Source organism: Microcaecilia unicolor, chromosome 2 (assembly GCF_901765095.1).
Source record: "Microcaecilia unicolor chromosome 2, aMicUni1.1, whole genome shotgun sequence".
Taxonomy (NCBI): domain Eukaryota; kingdom Metazoa; phylum Chordata; class Amphibia; order Gymnophiona; family Siphonopidae; genus Microcaecilia; species Microcaecilia unicolor.
In genome coordinates, this window is record NC_044032.1 from 263,054,272 (window position 1) to 263,078,642 (window position 24,371).

Below are 24,371 nucleotides of genomic sequence, written 5' to 3' on the forward strand. Positions count from 1 at the left end.
ACCAAGCACGTGTGGAGGGGCATTTTCCATACAACGTCTAAGTCGGACTTTGGATGTTTTGCGCTAAATGTCCCAAATCCGAATAGGAAATACAGCCATTTTCGAAACAGCAAAATGTCTTACCTTTTTTTTTTTTCAAAAATAGACACATGCTAGATGGTTTTGTGCTCTGTGAGTTTATCTTTTTGGTCCATTAAAAAAAAAAAAAAATCAACTGTCCCAAGTGCGAATGCACAAAATCAAGCCATTGAGATGTAGAAGGAACCAGCAATCTCAGTAGACTGGATACTGTAAATATGTAAATACCCTAGGATTTATAAAGACTATTAATTTAGTAGTTGGAACTTTACACCAAAAGTCTTGGATTGGCATAAGAACTATCTCATGAAAAACAGTATGAGCTGCTAATCAAAGTCAGGTAAACTAATACAGAAAAAAACTGAAAAACAGCAAAACACAATTCGAAGGCTTGTGTAAAATGAATAGAAAATGAAAAAAAGGGGGAAAACCCTCAGAAACCCAGGCACAGCCAGGGTCTGATCAACAAGACACCATTATCTATAAAAGATTTTGAGCCAGTGATCTGATTTCTTTCATGGGGTTGATATTCCCTCCAATTATCATTCAGAACTGCCCATACATAAGAGCTCAAGTTTAACAACAATGACTGAATAATAAGGGCACCAGGCTACAGCGTAGCATATATAAACTTAGCTTTCAAAACCTGGCTTGGCAACCCCTTGTTCCTTCTATACCTCCTTTTTTCTTTCTCGTTCCCTCGTTCCTTCTATACCTCCTTTTCTCTCTCTTGTTCCCTTGTTCTTTCTATTCCTTTTTTCTTTCTCGTTCCCTCATTCCTTCTATATCTCATCTCTCTCGTTCCTTCTATACCTCCTTTTCGCTCTCTCATTCCTTCTATACCCCCTTTTTTCTTTCTCGTTCCTTCTGTACCTTCTTTTCGCTCTCGTTCCCTTGTTCCTTCTATTCCGCCTTTTTTCTTTCTCGTTCCCTCCTTCCTTCTATACCTCCTTTTTGTTCCTTCTATACCTCCTTTTTTCTCTCTCGTTCCTTCTATTCCTTCTTTTCTCTCTCGTTCCCTCATTCTTTCTATTCTTCCTTTTCTCTCTCTCGTTCCTTCTATACCTCCTTTTCGCTCTCTCCTTCCCTCGTTCCTTCTATACCTCCTTTTTTCTCTCTCGTTCCTTCTATTCCTCCTTTATGCTCTCTCTCGTTCCCTGGTTCCTTCTATTCCTCCTTTTCACTCTCTCATTCCCTGGTTCCTTCTATACCTCCTTTTCGCTCTCTCGTTCCTTCTATACCTCCTTTTTTCTCTCTCGTTCCCTCGTTCTTTCTATTCCCCCTTTTCTCTCTCTCATTCCCTCGTTCCTTCTAAAACAAGTAATAGAAGGAACGAGGGAATGAGAGAGAAAAAAGGAGGTATAGAACGAACGAGGGAACGAGAAAGAGAAAAGGAGGAATAAAAAGAACGAGGGAAGGAGAGCGAAAAGGAGGTATAGAAGGAACGAGGGAACGAGAGAGCGATAAGGAGGTATAGAAGGAACAAGAAAGAAAAAAGGAGGAATAGAAAGAACGAGGGAATGAGAGAGCGAAAAGGAAGTATAGAAGGAACCAGGAACCAGGGACATAACCCATCTGTCTCTGGATTGGTCTATAGGATGCTATGGAAAATCCCATTAAATATCTTGAGGAATGTATCCCAAAGCTACTGAAGATCTCTTTTCAGGATTCTTTTGAAATAGAAAGAGCACACAGAATTCCATCTGGTAATTTTTCTGGCGGGAAAACGCCACACCCTATTATAATGAAAATCCTTTGTTTTCCTCAAGTCTCCGAAATTCTGCAACTTGCTAAGAGGCAACAGAACATTAAGTGGAATGGTAATCACCTTCAATTTTTAATGGACGTCACCAAAAATACAGTGGATCTTTGAAGGAAATTTCAAAATCTTCATCTTTGTCTGAGGGCTTTGAATGCCCGATTTGGTCTCTTAAGCCCTGCTCGCATAAAGGTGACGCATCTTGAAATCACAAAAATTTATACTGATCCTGTTATTTTCGAAAAATATATTACTGAACAACTACGTGACTCATATAAAGTCGTTTTGTAATCTTTTTCATGAGATACTATATGCGTGTATATTATATATACCATGAGCTGTAAGTAGTCGTGCACTTATATTTGAAGGTTAATAGTAGCTAATATTTCTCTTTTAGGGAGGGGGATGAGTTTTTCTTTTTCATCTCCATTCACACTCTCACCTCCGGGAGACTCCTAAGGGAGATTCAGACTGTTATGGTATACTCTTTTATTGTTATTTTTACATTTTTATGCCATGACTGTTCTGTTTTTATTTTTCTGTGTGTTAACGTTAATGTAATATCCTATACAATGCAACAGTGTTTGACGTCATTTGGGTGCCTTAGTGCAAACATATATCCTCTACCTTACTATAATGAGTAATCATATGAAGTGTGTCTCTCTTAATGTCAAAGGTATACTGAATCCCATAAAAAGGAAAAAATCTTGTCATATTTACAATCTTTGTCTGCATCAGTTGCTTTTTTTTTTTTTTTTTTTACAAGAGACACATTTATCTGATTTAGAATCTGTAAAATTGAAATCTAAATGGTTTACTTCCTGTTTTTTCTCTCCTAGTCTTAAAAGGAAGAATGGTATTGCTATTTTATTGGCTAGAGACTTGCACTTTTCTCTTACTAACCATCACACAGACTCAGATGGGTTATTTTGGTGTTGAATATTCAAAATGTTAATTATGCGTTTATTAATGTGTATGGTCCTAATCTTAACTGCCCACAAGTTTTCAAGGACTTATCTCACCAGATTTCACTTCTTACTGTTGATCACATCATTATAGGAGATATGAATATTCCTATAGACTATGTTCTTGATAGAAAATCAACAGTTAAATATAAAGTTACCAATTCTTACAAAGCTCTTCTTGATCTAATAGCCCAATATGGCTTGATTGACGCTTGGAGATTGCTTCATCCGGACACATTGGATTATACGTTTTTCTCCAATCCTCATAAATCTTACTCAAGGTTGGACTATTGGTTTCTCTCTAAATCACTTATTGACACTTTGTCTACCTCATCTATTGAACCAATACATATTTCTGATCATGATGCTATTATTACATGTTCTCTGAACATTAATTCTGTGATGCAGAAATCCACAATGCTGCGCTTTAATTCCTCTCTATTACAGGAAGAAGCCTTTCTTCAGAAAATCACAGATCATACAGCAACATTCTTTGAACTGAATAACACCACAGATGTTTCTCCCTTAATAATATGGGACTCATATAAGGCATATCCAGGGAATCATTATTGTTCATTCCACATTTATTCACAAGCAATGTAAGAATGAGATACTTCAACTTGAAAAAGAAATATCTTTGTCTGAACATCAGTACCATGCCATGCCATGTCTGATAAGTTATGGAAATGGTTTTGGATTAAATCTATGAAACCTATTGCTTCTGCCCCTATATTGCAATCTCTTTTCTTTCTTTCACATAAAGCATTATGGACCCCAGTTAAACAACATAAGGTGGATTCTACATCTTCAAATTTGTGCTGGTCTTGTAATGGAGATATATGTACATTAGAGCATATGTGTTTTTCTTGCCCAGATCTTCAGGATTTCTGGTTATCAGTTTGGGACAGAATTTGTGCTATTTTTCATTTGAATCTCCCTCTTTCATTCCATGTTATAGTTTTTCATTTTGCAGGGTTGAAACAAGCAGGAGTTAAGTGTAACTATAAATTATTTGATGCACTATTAGCGGTAGCAATCTCTACTATTATAAAAAATTGGAAAAATCATAAACTGGTTTCTTTTTGCTTTTGGTGGGCTACTATATGTATGACTTTTAAATATGAAAAAATACTAGCTGAACATACCAATTCTTTACCGGTATTTCATAAAATGTGGGAACAAGTAGCCAAATGTTGTCAAATTTCAACTGTGAATTAACTCCTTGATAAGTAAACCTGTCTGTTTTGTTCTTCTTTAACCGTCTGTATTGGCATTCTATATTTAAGGATATTTATTTATTTGTTGCATTTGTACCCCACATTTTCCCACCTATTTGCAGGTTCAATGTGGCTTACATAGTACCGTGAGGTGTTAGCCACCTCCAGTGATGAAACAAATATAGAGTGATGTTGTTACAGAACATTAGAGAATCAAGAGAAGAAGAGTGATATATTGTTCATTGCAAGTTATGGCTTCGATGTGTTGCTGAGTTCAGTTACTTAAGTTGGATCAGTAGTGTATGCCTTTTCGAACAGATCGGTCTTTAGTGATTTCTAGAAATTGAGGTGATCCTGCATTGTCTTTATGGCTTTCGGTAATGTGTTCCATAGTTGTTTGCTTATATAGGAGAAGCTGGATCCGTAAATTGATTTGTACTTGAGTCCCTTGCAGCTAGGGTAGTGAATATTTAGATATATTGCATTGTATAGAACTTTTTATGACATCCTGGTTAGGACTGTGTTTCTTTTGTTTATTTGTATATTTTTTGAAAACTTAATAAATACATTTGAACATAAAAAAGTGCTCCCAGGTTTCAACCTAATTCGTGTTTTTAAAAATAAAAATCGTACTTATAAATAGTAAGTCTTGTTCCTAAGCACCTGATTCTCATAACATGATGTCTGTTTTGGTGGCCCTTTACTAGGTGAAAACATGTTTGCATGAATACAGGGAATCCCTATAACCAGTCCCTCAAAATGACACAATGATTTACAATTTAGAACTAATTACTAATCTAAACGATGAAACAAATGCATCCTCTGTGTACATCCGTATGCTGCACAAGCCTGCATGTTTGAAAATAATATATGAAATAAAATTTTTAAAAGCTACCAATAATAAAGAACGACAACGTGGATAAAAAAAAACTCATAGGTTTGCTTTCTTGTTTGTATGCACACGGATGACAGCTGTGTGCGGAGGAAAGGGAGATAAACCTAATTGGCTTCAGCTTTCTGACGTCATACCGCCTGTTCTCAATCTAACCTCCTTGCTTCCTGCCATGTGACTTCATAGCTCTATCAGCCAATCACAAGGGCAGTGACCCTAGCGATCAATCGTCCCACCCCCTTGTTGAAACGCTGGTCCAATCGTTGTCCTATCAAGGTTTGTACTTTATGTCCCAGACTCGGCTCGAGGCCGAGCAGCCAAGAGTAGCACAGGCAGGCCTCCGAGCGCTCTTACCTTTCCAGGCTGCGGGAGGCGCTCCCCGCGTATCGCCGGTACTGAAAAGATGAGCTGCCTGGCTACCGTGACAGAACGCATCGCCATGACGATTACTTTGAAGGAAAAGGTAAACGAAACACCAAGCGCAAGCAGTCTCCGCAACTCCTGTACTCCGTGCGCCCCGCAATCTCCCGTCAACCCCCGCGCTGTGTTCCGTTTGGAGAGAGCGTGCCCCTCCCTCTCTAGCCTCCCATCAGCCCCCGTGTGCTCATGCTGAGCTGTCCTTGTTCTGCGTGGCGCGCGTCCCGCAGGCTCCCGTCGATCCTTGCGCTCTTTCCTTCCTTTATCCTCCTTCTCCTTAGCGGTTAGCTGTAGGGTAGATTTGGTGATGGCCGCGCTGCGGTTGCTGTGGACGCTGGCTATGCTGGTTCTTTCTGGCTGTGCTGGTGAGTTGCATTTCGGATCCGTGTAAAGAAGCTAGCGCTGTTTCTCGGTTAGGGAGACGTTGGGCCCTGCACGACCCCGTTGTCCTGCCTTACCTGCCACGTGAGTGGCCTCATGTCAGGCGGGACCCTTGGAGCGCGCGCCCGCATGGCTCCAGCGTCTTCGACAGGGGCTGAGTTTGGTTACCTGTAAAGATTTACAGCCTTATGTTTCATTAGGGTAAACTAAAATGTGTTGGGAGATGGGGGGGAATAGATTTTCTCATACATTTTCCCGTTGTATTAGGTAACGAAGGTATTTTTTTTTTATTATTCAGAGGGGCTTATAATCTCTGTTTCTGCTGACTTGGAACCATCCAGCTACCCGTTTTCTAAACCGTTTCTTAAGGGCAAAATAGATCCCACGGTTTCTCCGGATCTCCCGAATCCTCTCAGTACCCACCTTAAAACGGAGCGCTGTTCTTTTGTTCTTTGGGCAACAGGAAGAGAGGGACGGGAGGAAGCTGAATAATGACTGGCATCCTTATTCTGGAAGGAGAGATATGCTGGAGTAGTGGTGGGGAGGGGGAACAGACGAAGAAAGAGGCAGTGGGTAATCGCGGGGGGAAGTGAAAATGTGTTCTGGAGGCAGGACAGGACATCAAAGGGATAGGAAAGTTGAGACATCCTGGATATCTTTTTTTTTTTGGGGGGGGGGGGGGAGAGAAGAGAAGGCAGGTGAAATAAGCTGGTGTGGCATGGTGCAGGCCCTCTGGTGCCAGATAATGCTGGATCTGGGTGGATCCTGTATTTTGGGTGGAAAATGGGTGCTGGCTTCGCTCTTTCCTGTCCTCCTGACCCTCTCTCCTCCCCTTCATCTCCATAATGTGTCTCCTCCTCACCATTGTCTACATAACGTAATAGACGATGGCAGATAAAGACCTGTGTAGTCCACCCAGTCTGTCCAACAAGATAAACTCATTGTGTGAACTGCTTTATATGTATACCTGACCTTGATTTGTCTTGCCATTTTCCAGGGCACAGACTAAGAAGTCTGCCCAGCACTAGCCTTGCTTACCAATTACCGGTGTTGCCACCCACTCTCCTCTATTCTGTGGATCTGTTCCTTCTGATCAGGATTCCTTTGTGTTTATCCCATGCATTTATGAATTCAGTACTGTTTTCATCTCCTCCACCTCCTGTAGGAGGGCATTCCAAGCATCCATCACCCTCTTCTGTGAAAAAATATTCCTGAGCACACCCCCCCCCCCTCTCAACCTTAATTCATGTCCTCTAGTTCTACCACCTTCCCATCTCTGGAAAAGGTTTGTTTGAGGATTAATACCTTTCAAAAGGTATTAATCCTCAAGCAAACCATTTCCAGAGATGGGAAGGCAGTAGAACATAGTAACATAGTAGATGACGGCAGAAAAAGACCTGCATGGTCCATCCAGTCTGCCCAACAAGATAACTCATGTGTATACCTTACTTTGATTTGTACCTGCCTTTTTCAGGGCACAGACCGTACAAGTCTGCCCAGCAGTATTTCCTCCCGCCTCCCAACCACCAGTCCCGCCTCCCATCACGGCTCTGGCCTCCACTATCCTCGCCTCCCAACCACCAACCTCTCTTCCCCCACCTGCTAGAGGACATGAGGTTGAAGGGGGGTCGTACTCAGGAAAAATGTCAGGAAGTATGCATTTCTCTTCTTCCTTGCCCTATACCATGTGTTTTTAAATCTCTGCCATTATTCAGCCTATGCACTCTCTCCGGTACTTTGCTTACCTCCCCCCCCCCCCCCCCCCACACCAGCCATTTCCCCTCTCCCAGAAGCACGGAGCTTAATTGCAAATAGATAAGGTGTGCTGTGCGGTAAGTCCCACTGGTGACCCTTTCAGTCCCACCCTCGTAGAAAGAGAACCGCTTCAGAGGGGGTGGAATCTGCCAGAGAAGGATCGAGCACAGCAGCGCTGGGGCTTGCTGCATACAGAAAGCAGCAACAGTTAAAACAAAATACCAACCATTTTAAGTAGTGCTTTGAGGATCCAGAGATTCCGTCTTTTACTTCCTTCTCAATTAGTATTGACTTCTATTGAAAATCAGACACCCAAGCTACACCCAAGCTATGTATGAGCATTGCATAAATAGTATTCCAAATGACACTTTGCAAAGTCATGTATCCTAATAAAGATGTAATGAAAAAAGGAGGCTTGGCAAAGGAAAAGCTTTTAGAATAGCGGTGGTGGAATAAGTTACCAGAGCAGTTAAAAAGGGAGCTACCCTTGCTGTACTTTTGGAAGAGGACTGAAACAGGTATTTCCATCTTATTTGAGGTTGCATTTTTCAGTATCTGTTGTGATTGTGTATTGCTAGGTAAACCAGTCTTAGTGGGATTCCCAAAGAGAGAGTTTATAAGATTTTAAAATACAAGTATTCTAGGATTTGGGGTTCTCAGATCTATAAAAAAAACGCACCTCCAACGTTCTAATGAAGGCCTCACCTCCAAGCCGGAAACGTCTCTTTGTGTGGTGTAGGATCCCGTTTGCCCATGAGTTCTGCCCGCCCTCGCGTCACACAACGTGATGACGTCGAGGGCGGAGCACTGACACGTGCCAAAGCTTCATTAACAACGCAGGAGGTGGTGAGAGGAGTGGGCGAAGTGGACAAGGCACAGGGGCGGAGGCGGAGCTACACACAAAAACAGTGTCGCAACCAATAAAACAACACGGTACGGGCACAGGACGGAGGCCGTAGCTTCAACAAAACAGTGTCGCGAACAATAGAAGAACCTGGGTAACAGCGTTTCACTGAAACTCGGAGGAAGCGAGGGAGAAAAGCAGCTTTGAACATGGGAGGAGGAAGGCAGGCAGGTAGCCTGAACATCTGAGGGTAGAAGGGAGGGAGCCAGCCTGACAGTGGGAGGGAGGGGGGGCCACGATGCTGAAGCTGGGAGGGGGGGGAAGACAGGAGTAGGGGGGGGGGGCCCAGATGCGCACACTCTCATTCTTGCTCACACACTCTCAAACATACACACTCCGAGGCACACCTTGCTAGCGGCCATTCTCACACAGACAGCCTCACTCTGTCACTCGCACAATCACTCTCGCATACACTCACAAACATACACACTCCGATGAACACCTTGCTAGCGCCCGTTTCATTGGTCTCAGAAACGGGCCTTTTTTACTAGTTTATCAATATTTGCAGGGTTTTTTTTGGTGGTGATAGAAGGGGAGGAAGATTACAGTAAACCAGAAGTGGTTGTTAGTTTCCATCACTGATCTATTCACCCCCCCCCGCTAAAAAGATTCTTAGCCCATTGCCTGTCCTGAGCTTTCCAGCTCTGGAGGCATTGGCAGCTCACTGCACAGAGGAGAGGAATAACTTGTAACACACTTGTTGATTCCTCGCTCTCCCGAGAAATGTACTCTTCCCTACATTTGAACTGTACTCTCTATCGCCTGCTCTAACATTTCGGCCTCATTACATATACCAGAGAGTCTGTGTGTTTGGGTGATTGTCAAGTTTTTGCTGCTCTGTATGTATTCAAGCGCAACAGTACTATATGCCTTCTGGAAGCAACCGGGTGGCAAAAACTTGAGGCACATCACCTGACCACAAAAACTCCTTTTTGTGTATGTGTGCATTGCTGGAGAAGTCACTGGCATTAAAGGGCATTGAGATGCCACTGACAGAAGAATGTGGCTTTGCAGTTGACAGGGAGTCCAGGCTTGAACTTCACTGCTTGTTTCTGTGTGCTTTGTTTTTCCAAAACAGCGGAGACATGTACAGAGCCTGCAATCATTCCGTCTTATTATACCACTTCCGATGCAGTCATTGCCTCAGAAACTGTGTTCATCGTGGAGATCTCGCTGACCTGCAGCAATGGAGCACAGGTGTGAGCTAAAAGCCCTCTTAACCATCTCATTTCTTATCAGCTAGCCTGGCATAGCATGGTCTCTGGATTTATGGCAGATTATTATTCATGATACTGCCATAGTGTACCCCATGCTATAGTAACACCCTGCCCAGAACCATTGACAAGTCCCAGTATACCCATGGGCTTAGTTCACTGAAATGGGCAGTACATCTGTTTCCAAAGCATTAACTTTTTAGAAATAGCTATTCTCGGATATTGTTGGAAGAGTAGAGCACAGAAATCTAAAACATAATATATATGTATATAACACTGAGAAACTAAAAAATAGCCTTAGTCTTTCACCAATAGGATTAGCAGTCATCACTTGGTTGAGTGATATAATTTTAAGGTTGACATATTCAGGTGTTGCTTTTCCTCTCTTTATGAGCTAAATTAGAAGACGTTAAATTAAGTTCTTGAGCTGTTTAGTTTAAATAACATTAGGGTTTTTTCTGCTCCTTTGTAACCGGTCAGAGAGGTTTGTTGTAAGTTACAGATGCTGCAGCTGAGTACACATTGACCCTTGCATTCTGGAAAATGAGCTATGCATGCCCACAGGAAACATACAGTGGAAGGATCAGGTCACTTCAATACATTTTGCTCTAGAGTCCCTTCTCTTTTGCTTCTACAGAATGTGGCACTATATGCAGATGTTAATGGCAAGCAGTTTCCTGTTACACGAGGGCAGGACATCGGCCGATATCAGGTAAAACAAAACCTTGTTAGCCTCTGTCCTTAACAGCATGGTTTTTGGATTTATGGTAGGTTTTTACCCATTGTCCTGCCATAGTGTACCCCATGCTAGAGCAATATTCTGCCCAGAACCATTGACAGGTTGGATGCAACCATGGACCTGGTTCATTGATGTGGGCAGAACAGGTTTTGCTTATTTACCTTTTTAATTGCTGCTGTGGTGACTTATAAGTATGTTTGTTTATTTAGGTACTTGAAAAGGGGGTGATCTTTCCTTCAAGGACAAGCAGGAAATCTTTTCTCACATATGGGTGATGTCATCAGACGGAGCCCCAGTGCAGACGCTACCCAACTTTATCACTTTAAGAAGCCTTTGGCAGTGTCCCATTGTGCTTGCGTGAGTGCCTTCCCATTCAGTGTGAGTGCTTGATTTTCCACAGAGCAGAGAGGGGTCATGATTCTGTGAGCACTCAGTGGATTTCTGTCCTCAATTTTGAGTGCCTTCCTTTCGTGTGGGTGCCATTCTTTTTTTCCTGATTTATCTTTTTATTTTCATTTCCCTGTCCAGGTTAATTCTTTTTTATAGTTTGTGGCAGTTCTAAATTTCCATTATTCGCTGCTCTCAGGCATGCTTAGGCCTGAGCACAGACTGGGAGTTTTAAGTGAGGCAACTTTTTCCTCCACCATTGAGCCGTTTGATTTTGCCTTGGTTGGCTAGGAGCTTCAAAAATGTGCTGAGTGTAACAGGGTCATTTCTAGCACAAATCCCTACAATTGGTCTTTGGGGTGTCTGGGCCCTGGTCATGATGCTTTTGACTATTCTCTCTGTTCTAAAATGCAGAAAAGGACACTAGGCAAGGCAGATCCAAGAGGAGAAACATTTTGGGTTCTTCGAGTTCAGGCCGTTCACTTTGGCATCAGACACTGGGAGTGCATAGAGATCTCCACCTTCTTTGACATTAGATGCTGGTAGTAGGCCTCGGGACCAGTCTGAATCAGGCTTGGCACCGAGGGACCACTGTGCTATGCATTAGGCGAAGGCCGTGAAGCTTTGGCATAGGTGGTCCTCAAGGCACAGTGCCGGGAGCTCTGAGGCATCTGCGTCACTGGCACCTGAGAAGCGTTGGCACTTGGAGATGTGCTGCTCCTCTCTGGTGCCAACGAACCAGTCTCCCCGCATCCCGGACACTGCTTCCAATTTGATACTGGTAGATTCTCAGGCTGCCTCCGCACTGGAATCGTCCCAATCTTTTCTAATGCCTGTCCTCAAGGAGTGGAGCCTAGCCATGCTCCAGGATGAAATAGGCACCTCCTTGTAGGGTACGGTGCAGAGGCGTTGAAGGCACTTGTGCCACGTTTGTTGGGCTGTCGACGCCAATACCTCGTCAGGCATCGGTGTCAGCACCAACAGATACAGTGACCCTATCTATATCAGGGGAGGAAGCGGTCAGGGACATCTGCATCTCATCACCCATCGAGGCCTGAACCTACTTCTAGTAGACAGAGGAAGGTGCAGACACTGATGACTATTTTTGTTGTCCGACACCGACTCCTTTGGAGCCCAAGAACTTCTCAGAGGAGGGGTCCTTGGACCCCTCCCCTCTAGAGGAAATAAGTCCCCTCTGGAGGAGCTCTCCTATATTGGCTTTCTCAGAGAAATGGCAGCTGCTGTTCAATTTCAGTTGGATGTGGAGGACGAGCCCAGGGCTGAGTTAACAACTGTCCTGGACTATTATTCTCCACCGTGGGCGGCTATGAATTTGCCTGCTAACAATGTCCTGCAGGATGCACAGATGAGAAACTAGGAGACCCCCCCCCCCCCCCCCCCATATGCAGTTAGTACCTAAGAAGGCAGACTCCACATATAGGGTCCGGAAAGCTCAGTTGCCATGATGGTTGAATGCACTCTCCAAAGAGTCAAGTGTTCACATACTCGTGCCTTGACTTCCCTTGGCAGGGAGGCTTGGACTAGACCTCTTTGGGAAGAAGGTTTTTCTGCCGTAATGCTTATTTCCTGCATCCAGACCTACCTGCTCTATACAAACCTGGACTTGAAGTCCTTGATATCCAGTGTGCTTGCCCTTTGCGGATATTCTCCCACCTGAGCAAGCTGCAGAGCTTTACCAGTTAGTAAGCAGGAGTGTAGAAAATAACTGTTGTCTAGTAGCATTGATTCTTTTGTGGTGTCCTGGCTGTCTGCCTTGGGTGTAGGAATGTGTAAACTGTCACGGCTGCGCATTTCTGACCATGACCCTGCGGTTCAGGAGAGATTGGTGGACATCCCCTGCTGTGGAGATGATAATTTTGAGGACTACGTGGAAAAGATTGCAGACCTCATCAAGAAATACGCTAATACCATCAAGTCCTTTTCTCAGCGGTCTTCTTCTGTGTCCTACACATTGCGGAAGTTTTTGGTAGTATATAGCAGAGGTCCTAGTACTCTTAAGGTGTAGGTTTACCTCTTGTATTCGGCAATGTGACCAGATTCGGCACTCCTGTCCTCAGCAGTAGCGGGCCTAGAAACCTTGGTGGGTTTCCCAGTTGAAGCTAGGAACCGGCTTTAGACTGCTCCCAAGAGAGCATAGCCACAATAAAGTGTTGGTTCCAGACAACCTTCTGTTGAGAAGGGGCAGAACCCCCCCCCCCCCTGGAGAGGTGGCCCCTTGTAACGTCAGACCGGTGGGTTCTGAAAATAGTCCAGGCTGGTTACTCTGTTGGCAACACACCTCCAAATGGCCCTCTGAGAGGACATTCCTTAGCTCTCAGCATAGGGAAGTGCTCGCAGAGGAATTCTCAAGGCCCGCACGGTAGATCCCATTCAGTCAGGGGAAGATAGGAAAACTGTATTCCAAGTACTTCCTTGTGCCCAAGAAAATGGGGATTTTGTCCATACTAGTCTTATGGACCCTGAACAGACTGTTGGTCAAAGAAATGTTCAGGATGATTTCCCTGGGCAGCCACCTTCCCTTGAGTCAGAAAAACGATTGGTTGTATTCTCTTTACTTAAAGGATGCTTACACCCCTATCCAGATACATCAAAGCACAGGACATATGTCTGATTTTGGGTAGGGAAGCGCTACTTCCAGTATCATGTCCTGCCATTTGGCCTCATGCCAGCCCCCAGAGTTTTTCAAAGTGTCTTGCAGTAGTTGCAACGTTGTTATGCAGACTTGGTGGTGCATGTGTTTCCCTATCTGGACGGTTGGTTGGTCAAGAGCACATCAAAGGAAGGTGTTCTACAGTCCATACAGAGTACTTTTCGAGTGTTGAGTTTATAATGTATGTGTTGATAAAGAAGTTGGAATTGGGTTCTGTTGCAGTGTTTACAATAATTGCTGCAATGTTGTGATGAATGTTCAGATTATGGTATGATCCCTGTGAAACGGACCCCGTTTGGTCATAAGTGCACATTTTTTGAAGAATGATGTTTTTGATGAAAAATTTTGAACATTCTCAAATCTACATATTTAAATGAAGGCTTGGGTTGTCTGGATGATGAATGAGATTTGAACCACAGAAAAGCTGTCTGAAAAATATTGATTGGCTGTAGTGGTGGTTTCTGAGGTCCTTTCCCATTATAAGGTAGCTTGTATGTGTAAAGATTTTGTCAAGAGTGGCTAGACTTTCTCGACTCGCCAACCCTTTTTTTTTTTTTTGCCCACAGAAGCTCCGGGTGAAGTCCTCGGATAGAATCTTCTTCTCTGCTGTGACTGGTTTCCTAATGTGTCTGAGCTGTGTAGCATCTGAAGTTGAGGCTGCCCTGTGGTATCAAGTCTCAACTTCTAGTGCCACACGGCTCAACCTCGTGGTGAAACCAGTTGTAGCAGGGAAGTGGATCCCTATCTGAGGACTTCAACTGGAGCTGTAGTGGGCCGCTCATGGCAGGGAGACAAGTCTCCATCAGGTGAGAGGAAAGAGACAGGGTGAAGGCAGTGTCTGGCAGGGTTCTGAGTTAAGTTTTTCAGAGATTTTTTTTTCCCCCTCCCATTTTTGAACATAGCCCCCCCCTCCCAAAAAAAAAAATCACACAGGATTAGGAGTGGGAAAGGGATTAAAAGGCAAGAGATAGGATGTTATAAGAAACAATACCATGGTCTTCACAGTATGTATTGTATGTTTCCTGAACACTTGCATTTTTTTTTGCGCTTAATTTATGGAGTGTGTCATTATAGGCTGGTGGGAGGGGGTAACGAGAGAGAGAGTGGGTCAAGGCAAGGTAGTATGGGAGAGAGAGAATGTTTGTGTGCTCACACATGCACACATGTCTTGGCCCTACAAATGTTACGACATATTAAGTGTGGCCTCGTATTTAATTTGTATTTGTGTCCTACATTTATCCAAGTCTGGACTCGGTTCTATGTGGCTTCCATGGGAGGGTTCGGGAGAGGGTGGTAGGGAATGAGAGTGTCAGGTTCCTAGTTGTGAGATGAGTACTTAGGTCATGTCAGTATACAGGGGATTTGGCGTTCAGAGATTTGTTGTGTTTTATCTGTAGATACTTCTTGTATAGGAACGTTTTCATGTCTCTGTGGAACTTGTCATATGTTTGCTTGTGGCATAGATCATTGTGTAATGTGTTCCAGCATTTGGCTGCATTGTAAGGGAAGCTGGCAGTGTGTGTTGATGTGTAGACCACACCTTTACAACTAGGTGGATGCAGTAGTAGATGGTCTCGTGTGTTCCTGCAGTTCTGCATGGTCTGCTCTACTAGTAGTGTGTAGTTTGGTGCCAGACCATAATGATTTGGTGAACAAGGATGCAGATTTTGAAGAGTACTGTTGCTCTTACTGGTGGCCAATGCAAGGATTGTAACAATGTAGTGGTGTGATCATATCTGGATGTGCCGAATATTGAGCGCAGATGTATTTTGTGCTGTTTTTGTAACTTTTTGAGGACGTGTTCCTTTCTGCGTAGATGGCGTTACAGTAGTCCAGCTGGGATAGCACAAAACTTGGACCAGGATTTGGAAGGTGTGTTTTGAGAAGTAGCTCCTTAGTTGTTGGAGTCATCGGAGCGTTCTGAATATTTTGGATGTTAGGGTGGAGTTGGACAAGCCTGGTTTATAATGAACCCTAGTAGCTCCAAGTCCCATCTACTCCTTGTACAACGATTGAGTACATAGCAGCCCTGCTGGACACGTTATAAGTTTGGGCCTATCTGCCTTCAGCACAGGTGGATGCTAGGGTGAAAGGGGGGGGGGGGGTACAAGCCTATGAATTGCAGTATTTTCATATAGTGTTTCTTTTGTTTGCCAGCAGATGTTTTGTTCTGTGTTTTAAAGCGGTCTTCAGTTTAGCCCTGTAGAAAGGCAACCTGTAGTGCCATTGGCCAGATACTTTCAAAGTTGGTGCTCTGGGCTTTGATTGGCCCTGGAGTTCAAATCCTACATTTTCCCCAGTCTCAGATAAGGAGTGCAGGGGGATAACATCTCTGCCCTGAGGCCCTGTTCAAGAACTTTGAGCAGTTATTTTTCTGAAACTCCCCAGGTGCTACCCAGGTAGTGACAAAGTGTTTAGGTAGTTTTAATATTGATCCTTATTCAGTTACCTGTTATTGCTTGTTTTTCCACCTGTTTTATATCGTCCACTGTTCTATTTCTGTGATAATAAACCCATTAGTTTATTAGCTCTGTCTTGGACTGACTAATAATCCTGGTGGTTTGTCTTTTGGGTCTCTGAATGCTTTCTAGGAACAGGGACCCCTGGGAGTGTGGCCCCCAGTGTCCTATAAGTCACTGGGGAATAACTTGAGAGTGGGTGACTTGCCCAGAGGCAAGTGGGACCCAGTCGGTCGGGGGATGTCAGTATAGAGCACAGGTTCAGGTGGGCCTGAGCAGTGCTGGGGACAGACCCTCTAAGTGGCCACAGGGTTAGCCTCAGGTGGGTGCTAGGTGTTCTGTGACAGATGCCGTCATTGCCACTCAGGTTCAGGCAGCCAGCTGCAGGCCATAGCTTGGCATATGTTGAGGTTGATGGGCCATATGGCCTCCACTGTACATGTTGCTCCCATGGCTCATTTCCATTTGTGGAGCTCCCAATGGACCCTTGCTTCCCAGTGGCATCGAGCCAAGGGGAACGTTGTGGATGTCATCTCTGATACCCCAGAGTTGGGCCCAGTTGCTTCTCTGGTGGGTCTTTCAGCCCAATTTGGTCCTGAGACTTAAATTCCATATTCCACTGTCGAGTGCTAACAGCGGATGCATCCAACCTGGAGTGGGGAGACCTTCACACTCAGGGACTTTGGACCGCTCAGGAGACTGAACTTCACATCATCCTCCTAGAACTACAGGTGATAATGGAATGCTGTAAGGGCTTTCAGAAATCATCTGCTTAACCAAATTCTAATTGAAATGGCCAACCAAGCTGCTATGTATTATGTGAACAAGCAGGGAGTCGGGGTTCTCTTGTGTTGGGAAGCAATCAGGATGTGTCGCAGCATGGTGCTCCAAGCCACATACTTGGTGGGAAAACAGAACAGCCTATCAGACAGACTGAGCAGAATGATGCAACCACATGAGTGGTCTCAACGTCTTTGTTGCCCATAAGATATCTAGAGAGGGGGGCACCCCCTTAGTGGATCATTTTGGCACTCCTCTCAACAAGGTCCTTAGTTCTGCTCCAGACTCAGGTCACACGACAGACTAGCATTGGATGCCTTTCTCCTCGATTGTGGTGGGTCTCCTGTATGTGTATCCTCCAATCCCTCCTAGAGGAAACTGCTGAAACTCAAACAGAACTACAGGACTGAGGGACCATGAATCATCACGCTTTACTGACCAAGACAGATTTGGTTCCCTCTTCTTCTAGAGGAGTTCTCTGAAGAACTGAGGAGACTGGACTGTTTTCCAGTTCCCATCAGAATGAGAGGTCTCTTCTACATCCTGACCTCTAGTCCCTAGCCCTCATGACCTTGATGTTAAGAACGTAGAATTCAAATAGCTACAACTGCCTGAGAGTGTCTTCATAGTCTTGCTGGCTTCTAAGAAAGATTCCACCAAGAACTGTTATACTTTTAAGTGGAGGAGGTTTGCTGTCTGGTATGTGGTTAAGGCCCTAGACCATTTCACTTGCCCTGCACAAAACCTGCTTGAATACTCCTACACCTTTGAGTCTGGTTTGAAAACCAATTCTGTAAAGTTTCACTTCAGTGCAGTCGGGGCTTATCACCGTGTAGGAGGTAAGCCCATCTCTGTACAGACTCTAGGTGTTTGCTTCATGAGAGGTTTGCTGTTAATAGAGCTCCCTGTCAAATCACCTTCTATGTCATGAGACCTCAATGTCGTCCTTACCCAGCTGACGTAAACTCCTTTTGAGCTGCTAGACTCCTGTCATCAGAAGCACTCCTAACCTGCAAAGTCTTATTTTTGGTAGCGCTTACTTCAGCTTCAGTTACGAGCTTTCAGGCCTGGTAGCAGATCCACTTTACACAAGATTTCATTGTAATAAAGTAGTTTTCCACATTCACCGTATGTTCGGTCTTTACCAGTCAAATCATCATGCCAGTATTCTTCCCCATCTTGGTGAAAGCATACTGCACAATTTGGACTGCCTAATACCTGGAGTAGACTAAGGCCCACAGATCACCCAGCTTTGTTTCTTTTGCTCCAGACAGGATGGGGATAACCTTTGGAAAATGCACATCGTCCAATTAGACTGCTGCATCTTCACGTATGTCCAGGCAGAGCTGACTTTAGAGCGTCATGTCACGGCTCAGTATTACAGCCAGGGCTGTTTCGGTAGCCCACTTGAGATCAGACTCCATTGAGGAGATTTGCATAGCAGCAACATGGTCTTCAGTCCACACATTCACATCTCATTACTGCCTAGAGTAGCATACCTGACACACTGGTTTGGTAAGACAGCCCTGCAGAATTTTTTTGGTTTCTGGAATCCAACTTCACCTGTTCCAGTCTTGGCCTTTGCAACAGAACTGTATATAGTTTCAGGTTAATTGGTTCTGGTTGCCCTTGCTGTTGCAAGTCCCTATTGTCTTTGTGGTGGTGGTTTTGGTGAGTCTGGAAGCTAGGGATTCCCATATGTGAGAAATGTCATGCTTGTTCTTGGAGAAGGCAAAGTTACTCACCTGCAGCAGGGTGTTCAAGGAGAGCAGGACGCGTATTCTCACATCTCCTTCCACCTCCCCTAGGGGGTTGTTATTTTGCTTTGATGATGATATACTGCTGGTCCTGCACAGCTCATGCTGGGTGGAAAGGCACTTGCACAGTGTGATGGGATGCTTCCAAAGGCTTCTTAAAGGTATAAATTGCTGGCTAGTGTCCACACCAGGGCTCTGTTGAATGACGTTGCCCATATATATATATATATATTTAGTTACATTTGTACCCCGCGCTTTCCCACTCATGGCAGGCTCAATGCGGCTTACATATACAGGTACTTATTTGTACCTGGGGCAATGGAGGGTTAAGTGACTTGCCTAGAATCACAAGGAGCTGTGCCTGATGTGGGAATCAAACTCAGTTCCTCAGGACCAGAGTCCACCACCCTAACCACTAGGCCACTCCTCCACTCCACATGTATGAGAATACATGTCCTGCGCTCCTTGGAGAATACCTGCTTCAGGTAATAACTTTACTGACTGTAACTGAGGGACAGTTCATCAGACACTGTCAAGTTCATGCTGGTTCTAGGAGCCTTCCAAATTGAAAGATTTTTTTTCAGTGGGAATTGAGTTGCCTATTTCTTATAAGCTGAAATTTAAGTGCGTGCCTTACCTGGAGGCTACAGTTTATATGTAAAAGCATTAATCACTTGTGTATTTTTCCTGGATGGGACTTTTTTCCCCCTTAAACTGAGAAGAAGGCTGCAGGCAGCGAGGGTGAGTACTTTTCATAGTAAGGTAGAAAATGATGGCAGATAAAGACCAATATAGACCACCTAGTCTGCCCAGCAAATTTGCTAGAGTTGGTATCTGCCACTCCATGCAGGTTACACCCCTCTGTGCCCTTGTTTGAAGTGTGAAGGTTATTTAAGTTTTGCTGGACTTCATTCACCTTTCTGTATAGAGATCCTCTGTATTTCTCGCATCTTTTTGAATTCCCTCTGTATTTATCCCACTTCCTCTACAAAGGAGGTTATTCCAATCATCTTCCGCCATTTCTGTGAGCAAGTATTTTCCCAATATTACTCTGAAGTTACTTCCTTGCAATTTCAATTTATATCTACTTCTGTTTCCCAGTTTTTCAAAAAGATTTGTTTAAATACTTGAAAGGTATTAATATACATCTGTGTCATATCTTCCCTGCCCCTCTTTTCTTCTAGGGCAGGGGATCTCAACGTAGTTCTTGACATACCCAACCAGTCGGGTTATCAAGATACCTACAATGACTATGCACGAGATGAAAAAAAATGCATATACTACCTCTATTTTAAATCTCTCATGCATATTCATTGTGGATATTTTAATAACCAGACTGACTTGGTGTGTCCCAAGATCTGCATTGAGAACTCGCTCTAGAGTACATATATTACATGTCTCACATGTCTTCTGATGCATAACCCATACCATTTTTGTCACCTTATGAACAGCTTAAGGTTTTCTTTTTTTAATATTCTTAGCGAGATCTGAGCACAGTATCCCATGTAGGGCCTCACCAATAATTTGTACAGTGGAGTTAACACCGCCTATTTGCTTATGTTTCGTTATCCTAGCGTCCTTCTGGATTTAGCCACTGCATTGTCACATTTTGGTAGGTTCTTGGACACTATTACTCCAAGGTCTCTCTCCTAGACTGTGCATGTCACCCTCTCCCCCTATCACATCCAGCTCCTTTGGATTTCTAAACCCCTAGTTCATCACTGCAGTTCTTTGCATTGGATTTAACTGCCAAACATTAGTGGGATACAAATGCAACAAATAAATACGGTTGTGAGTGGAGGAGTGGCCTAGTGGTTAGGGTGGTGGACTTTGGTCCTGGGGAACTGTGGAACTGAGTTCAATTCCCACTTCAGGCACAGGCAGCTCCTTGTGACTCTGGGCAAGTCACTTAACCCTCCATTGCCCCATGTAAGCCGCATTGAGCCTGCCATGAGTGGGAAAGTGTGGGGTACAAATGTAACAAAAATAATACATTTCTCACAGGAAGCTCGTGAATAAACTGCGTGAGCTGAAGTTAGGACCAAGGCAATGAACCAGATTAAAAGTGGTTGGTTGACAGAGGTTGGCAGTAAACGGAATTCACTTGGAGGAAAGAAAGTTGAGTAGTGGAGTGCCTTTGGGGATCAGTACTGGGGACAATTGTATAAACTAGCTCTGTGAGCGACACTGCCAGAGGGCTGGAAGGTTTTGTCTTTTCAGTGAATGACACAAAGCTTTGGAATAGAGTGGAAACTCTGGAAGGAGTAGAGAATATGAGAAATGATCTACAAAATCTAGAATGATCTAATGGAAAGAACTGACATATCTGGAAAAAGTCTTGTTGCCTTTCTTTACATCTAGCCATTTTTCTCCTTACTGTTCTTTTGCCATTCATATTCCTTCAGTTCTTTTGAATTTTATGTGGTATTTTGTGTGTTCCTCTTTTTGCAGTCTTCTATATTTTATGAACATCATGTCTTTTTGCCTTTATTTTTTCGGTCATATCTTTGAAGATTCTTAGTTTGGTTTTTAAAGCCTTACATAATGAGTCCCAGTTTTCTCTTCCCTCTTGAAGATTTACAAACCCACATGTTCAGTTAGTAAAGGACACAGACTTGATGTTTGTTGTGAATCCTTATTTAGAGTCTTTGGACTAGTTCTTTGGAGCAGCCTCCCTGACACAGTTCATTCCAAATCAGCTTTTCCTCTATTTAGGAAACAATGCGAAGCAGATTTTTTCCAACAAGCTTATTTTTGATAGAGGTTTACTGCAGCATGTGTATTTGGAAAATTATTTGCAACTCTGCTTTTTAGCTGCTGTATAAAGAATGTATTTCATTTTGTTGTTTGTGATTTTATAATTATGTATATATTTTTGTAACCTGCCTAGATTTGGAGATAGTTTGGGACACAATGAGGCATATTTTCAAAGCACTTAGCCTTCCAAAATTCCATAGAAACCTATGGAACTTTGGAAGGCTAAGTGCTTTGAAAATATGCCTCAATAACTTTTAAATACATAAAAGAGCTGTACTGGTTTCCTTTCCCTCTTTTATTTTACCTTTACTTACATACTAGTAAAAAAGGCCCGTTTCCAACAGAGGGAATGGGCGCTAGCAAGGTTCCAGGCCCCCACCCCCTCTGTCTCAGTACCTCCCTCTCTGATTTCCACCGCCCAGTGCCTCTTTCCCTTCCTCTGTCTCTGTGGCCTCCAAGTGCAAGGAGGACGTGTGCGAGTGCCCCAGCCCTTCGTATGTGGCAGCTGCTGTTTAAAAAGTTTTACCTCCTGCTCGGCCGGCAACACTCAAGTCCACCAAGTACAGACGCTGCTTCAGACAGGCTGTGGTTCGCTGTTCTTGTGGCCCGCCCTCATTTCCTGTTTGCAGAAGGGCGGGACCACAGGAACAGCGAACCACACAGCCTGTCTGAAGCAGCGTCTGTACTTGGTGGACTTGAGTGTTGCCGGCCGAGCAGGAGGTAAAACTTTTTAAACAGCAGCTGCCACGTACGAAGGGCTGGGCACTCGCACATGTCCTCCTTGCACTCGGAGGCCACAGAAACAGAGAGTAGTAACATCTCCTGACGTCAGGCAAGCAGGCTTCTACTGCGGGAGAGTGACGTCAGGTTACGAACGCGTGAGAGACATTGGAACGTTGCAGAAGCAAATTATTATATTAGATGTTACCATTTTTATAGTGCTTTCAGCTTTGTCTAGTATCTTTCCATTGTGTTCTCTTATTTTGAGTCCTCTTCCCCCCCCCCCCCCCACCCCCCACCCCCACAATCCTGCCCAAGAGGTTGTTAGTGTCCTTTTGGGTTAACATGAAGGGAAAAAAAAAAGGAAGAACTAGGAGTAAGAGACTACAAAGCAGTGTCCAAGGGAGGTATTTAAATGGCTTCCCTATTCCATGGAGAGGGAAATCCCTTGCTGCAGTGCTGTTAATCTGTGTAGATTAAGGGTAATGCTAATGTGCTGCTGAGAAAGGAGGTTGATTGATGTTGGCATCCAGTTCTGTGACACAGTCTCACTGGGTTCAATTTCCACCATACCTGGAATGTATGAGCAGTTCTGAGGAGATGTGGATTCAGCTATTTTAGACACAGTGGAGTGTTTTTGTTGATTGATGCAGCATCAGTATGATTGCTTCTGGGAAACCTATAGCTTACTTACTTGCTACTACTTACTACTTAACATTTCTAAAGCGCTAGTAGGGGTACGCAGCGCTGTACAATTTAACATAGAGGGACAGTCCCTGCTCAAAGAGCTACAATCTAAAAGACAAGTGAACGGTCAGTCCGATAGGGGCAGTCAAATTGGGGCCGTCTGGATTTACTGAACAGTAGGAGTTAGGTGCCGAACGCAGCATTGAAGAGGTGGGTTTTAAGCAAAGACTTGAAGATGGGCAGGGAGGGGGCTTGGCTTATGGGCTCAGGGAGGTTGTTCCAAGCATAGGGTGAGGCGAGGCAGAATGAGCGGAGCCTGGAGTTGGTGGGGGAAGGGTACTGAGAGCTATCTGGTGCGGGTGTGGCAGGCCACTGAGGCAGAGTTGAACCCTAATCAGGTCGCACTGGGAGGCATGTGCTTCTGGTGGCAGTCTTGTTTCAGCATGAGAGCATTTTCCATCTCACAGATAGGCTGCAGAGAATACCTTCTCCTGCTTTAGACTTAGCCTGGCCTCAGAATGACATCCTATAGTATATCTCCTATCAAACTGAGCTCTCTTTTTCATCAAGCACTGCCATTTCCTCCCCTCACCCCCCCACTGACAGTTTGAACTTCGTGGGTGTGGCTTGGATCTCTTTCAGGGAGAGAAAACTAACAACTTATAGCAGCAGCTTCAGAGAGCATTTTCCATCTCACAGATAGGCTGCAGAGAATACCTTCTCCTGCTTCCACCCACCCTACCCCTCTACCCACCCACCCCTAGGGACATGTCTTATATACCTCCCTATCAACCCACTCATTACTTTACTCACCCATTTCTATTCTTCTATCACCTTCTCCCACTACTCCAACCAGAGTTACACCTAATCACACTGACCACCCTTCAACATCTTCTGTCCTTCTGTGACTGTTCTCTTGTGCTTGACTGCTTAAATATTTTAAATTTAAATGCTTTACTTTTTGTCTATTAGATTGTAAGCTCTTTGAGCAGGGACTGTCTTTCTTCTGTGTTTGTACAGCGCTGCGTACACTTTGTAGCGCTCTAGAAATGTTAAATAGTAGTAGTAGTAGTAGTAGCATGCGGGAGCAGCAACCACTTCCTTAGCGTCCCTCCGGACCGGACCAGGATTGGACTGATGGGTTGTGCTCGCCTACCAGCAGGTGGAGACTGAGAAAAAAACTCTGACTCTAGAGAGCCAATAGCCCTGGCCATGTGACCTTAGCCTCAGTATTTTCTCAGTCTCCCAGCAGGTAGGAAGTGAGCCCATTAGTCTCTCTCCTTTTCTCTTTAGATATTACAGATATTTGTGATAATTCTTCTGTGCCTGGAATCTTATTTAGAGGCTTGACAGGGTTTCCTTTCTCTTCTTTCTTTGACAGCCCGGGGGTGTTAAACTCGGGTGTCTCGAGTCCACCCCCCTTCCTCCCCATCTCCCTGGCTTAGCAGGGAAGGGCCGTCCCTTTCTCTGGAAAGGTGTACCGTCTTTGGGAGAGGCAGCCACTTTTAACAGGTAGCTGCTTTAAAAGAATTAAATCAAATAAAAGAAATTCAAAGAAGCAGCCTTTCTTTCCCCAGACTTCTAACGAGCAGGCAGCTCCAGTGTTTTATTATGATTGGGGGTTATAAAAAAAAAAAAAAAAAAAAAAAACAGAAGAAAATAATTCAGTATCTGGACTTAAACAGCGATTTTTCTTGTCAGATTTAATTTCCTCCATTTTCTTGCGTTTTGGCGGCGGCAGTTTAAACAATGAAAAAAAAAAAGAAAGGTGCGAACCGCGTAGCGCGGCCACCTGTTTTTTTCCGATATGGCTTAAAAGTTCAAACAGCTGC

The 24,371-nt window shown here is 44.1% G+C and overlaps 2 protein-coding genes and 2 non-coding genes across 5 annotated transcripts in view; 3 read left to right on the forward strand and 1 right to left on the reverse strand.

Moving 5' to 3' along the window:
- IDH3G (isocitrate dehydrogenase (NAD(+)) 3 non-catalytic subunit gamma) overlaps positions 1 to 5,447 on the reverse strand; it is a 57,923-nt gene extending 52,476 nt beyond the window's left edge. For both annotated transcript variants that reach the window (XM_030194084.1, XM_030194083.1), the window contains exon 1: positions 5,266 to 5,447. In XM_030194084.1, coding sequence (XP_030049944.1) covers positions 5,266 to 5,352 — 87 coding nt within the window. In that variant the 5' untranslated portion in view covers positions 5,353 to 5,447. The remainder of the gene's footprint in view (positions 1 to 5,265) is intronic.
- Positions 5,448 to 5,531: 84 nt separating this feature from the next.
- Positions 5,532 to 10,344, forward strand: LOC115463509 (translocon-associated protein subunit delta-like). The gene is made up of 3 exons (XM_030194085.1): positions 5,532 to 5,693; positions 9,447 to 9,565; positions 10,220 to 10,344. The coding sequence occupies exons 1-3, from the start codon at positions 5,636 to 5,638 to the stop codon at positions 10,325 to 10,327; spliced, it is 285 nt and encodes a 94-aa protein (XP_030049945.1). The 5' UTR covers positions 5,532 to 5,635; the 3' UTR covers positions 10,328 to 10,344.
- On the forward strand, positions 9,621 to 9,761 carry LOC115463936. The gene has a single exon (XR_003941193.1). It is a non-coding gene; the product is annotated as a small nucleolar RNA SNORA42/SNORA80 family (small nucleolar RNA).
- LOC115463934 lies at positions 10,330 to 10,469 on the forward strand. Its single transcript, XR_003941191.1, has one exon. It is a non-coding gene; the product is annotated as a small nucleolar RNA SNORA42/SNORA80 family (small nucleolar RNA).
- The last annotated feature ends 13,902 nt before the right edge of the window (positions 10,470 to 24,371 follow it).

Coding starts and splice junctions, on each gene's coding strand:
- LOC115463509 (XM_030194085.1), top strand. CDS start 5,636: ATGGCCGCGCTGCGGTTGCTGTGGACGCTGGCTATGCTGGTTCTTTCT. Junction 5,694..9,446: donor GGTTCTTTCTGGCTGTGCTG/GTGAGTTGCATT, acceptor TTTCCAAAACAG/CGGAGACATGTACAGAGCCT. Junction 9,566..10,219: donor CCTGCAGCAATGGAGCACAG/GTGTGAGCTAAA, acceptor TTGCTTCTACAG/AATGTGGCACTATATGCAGA.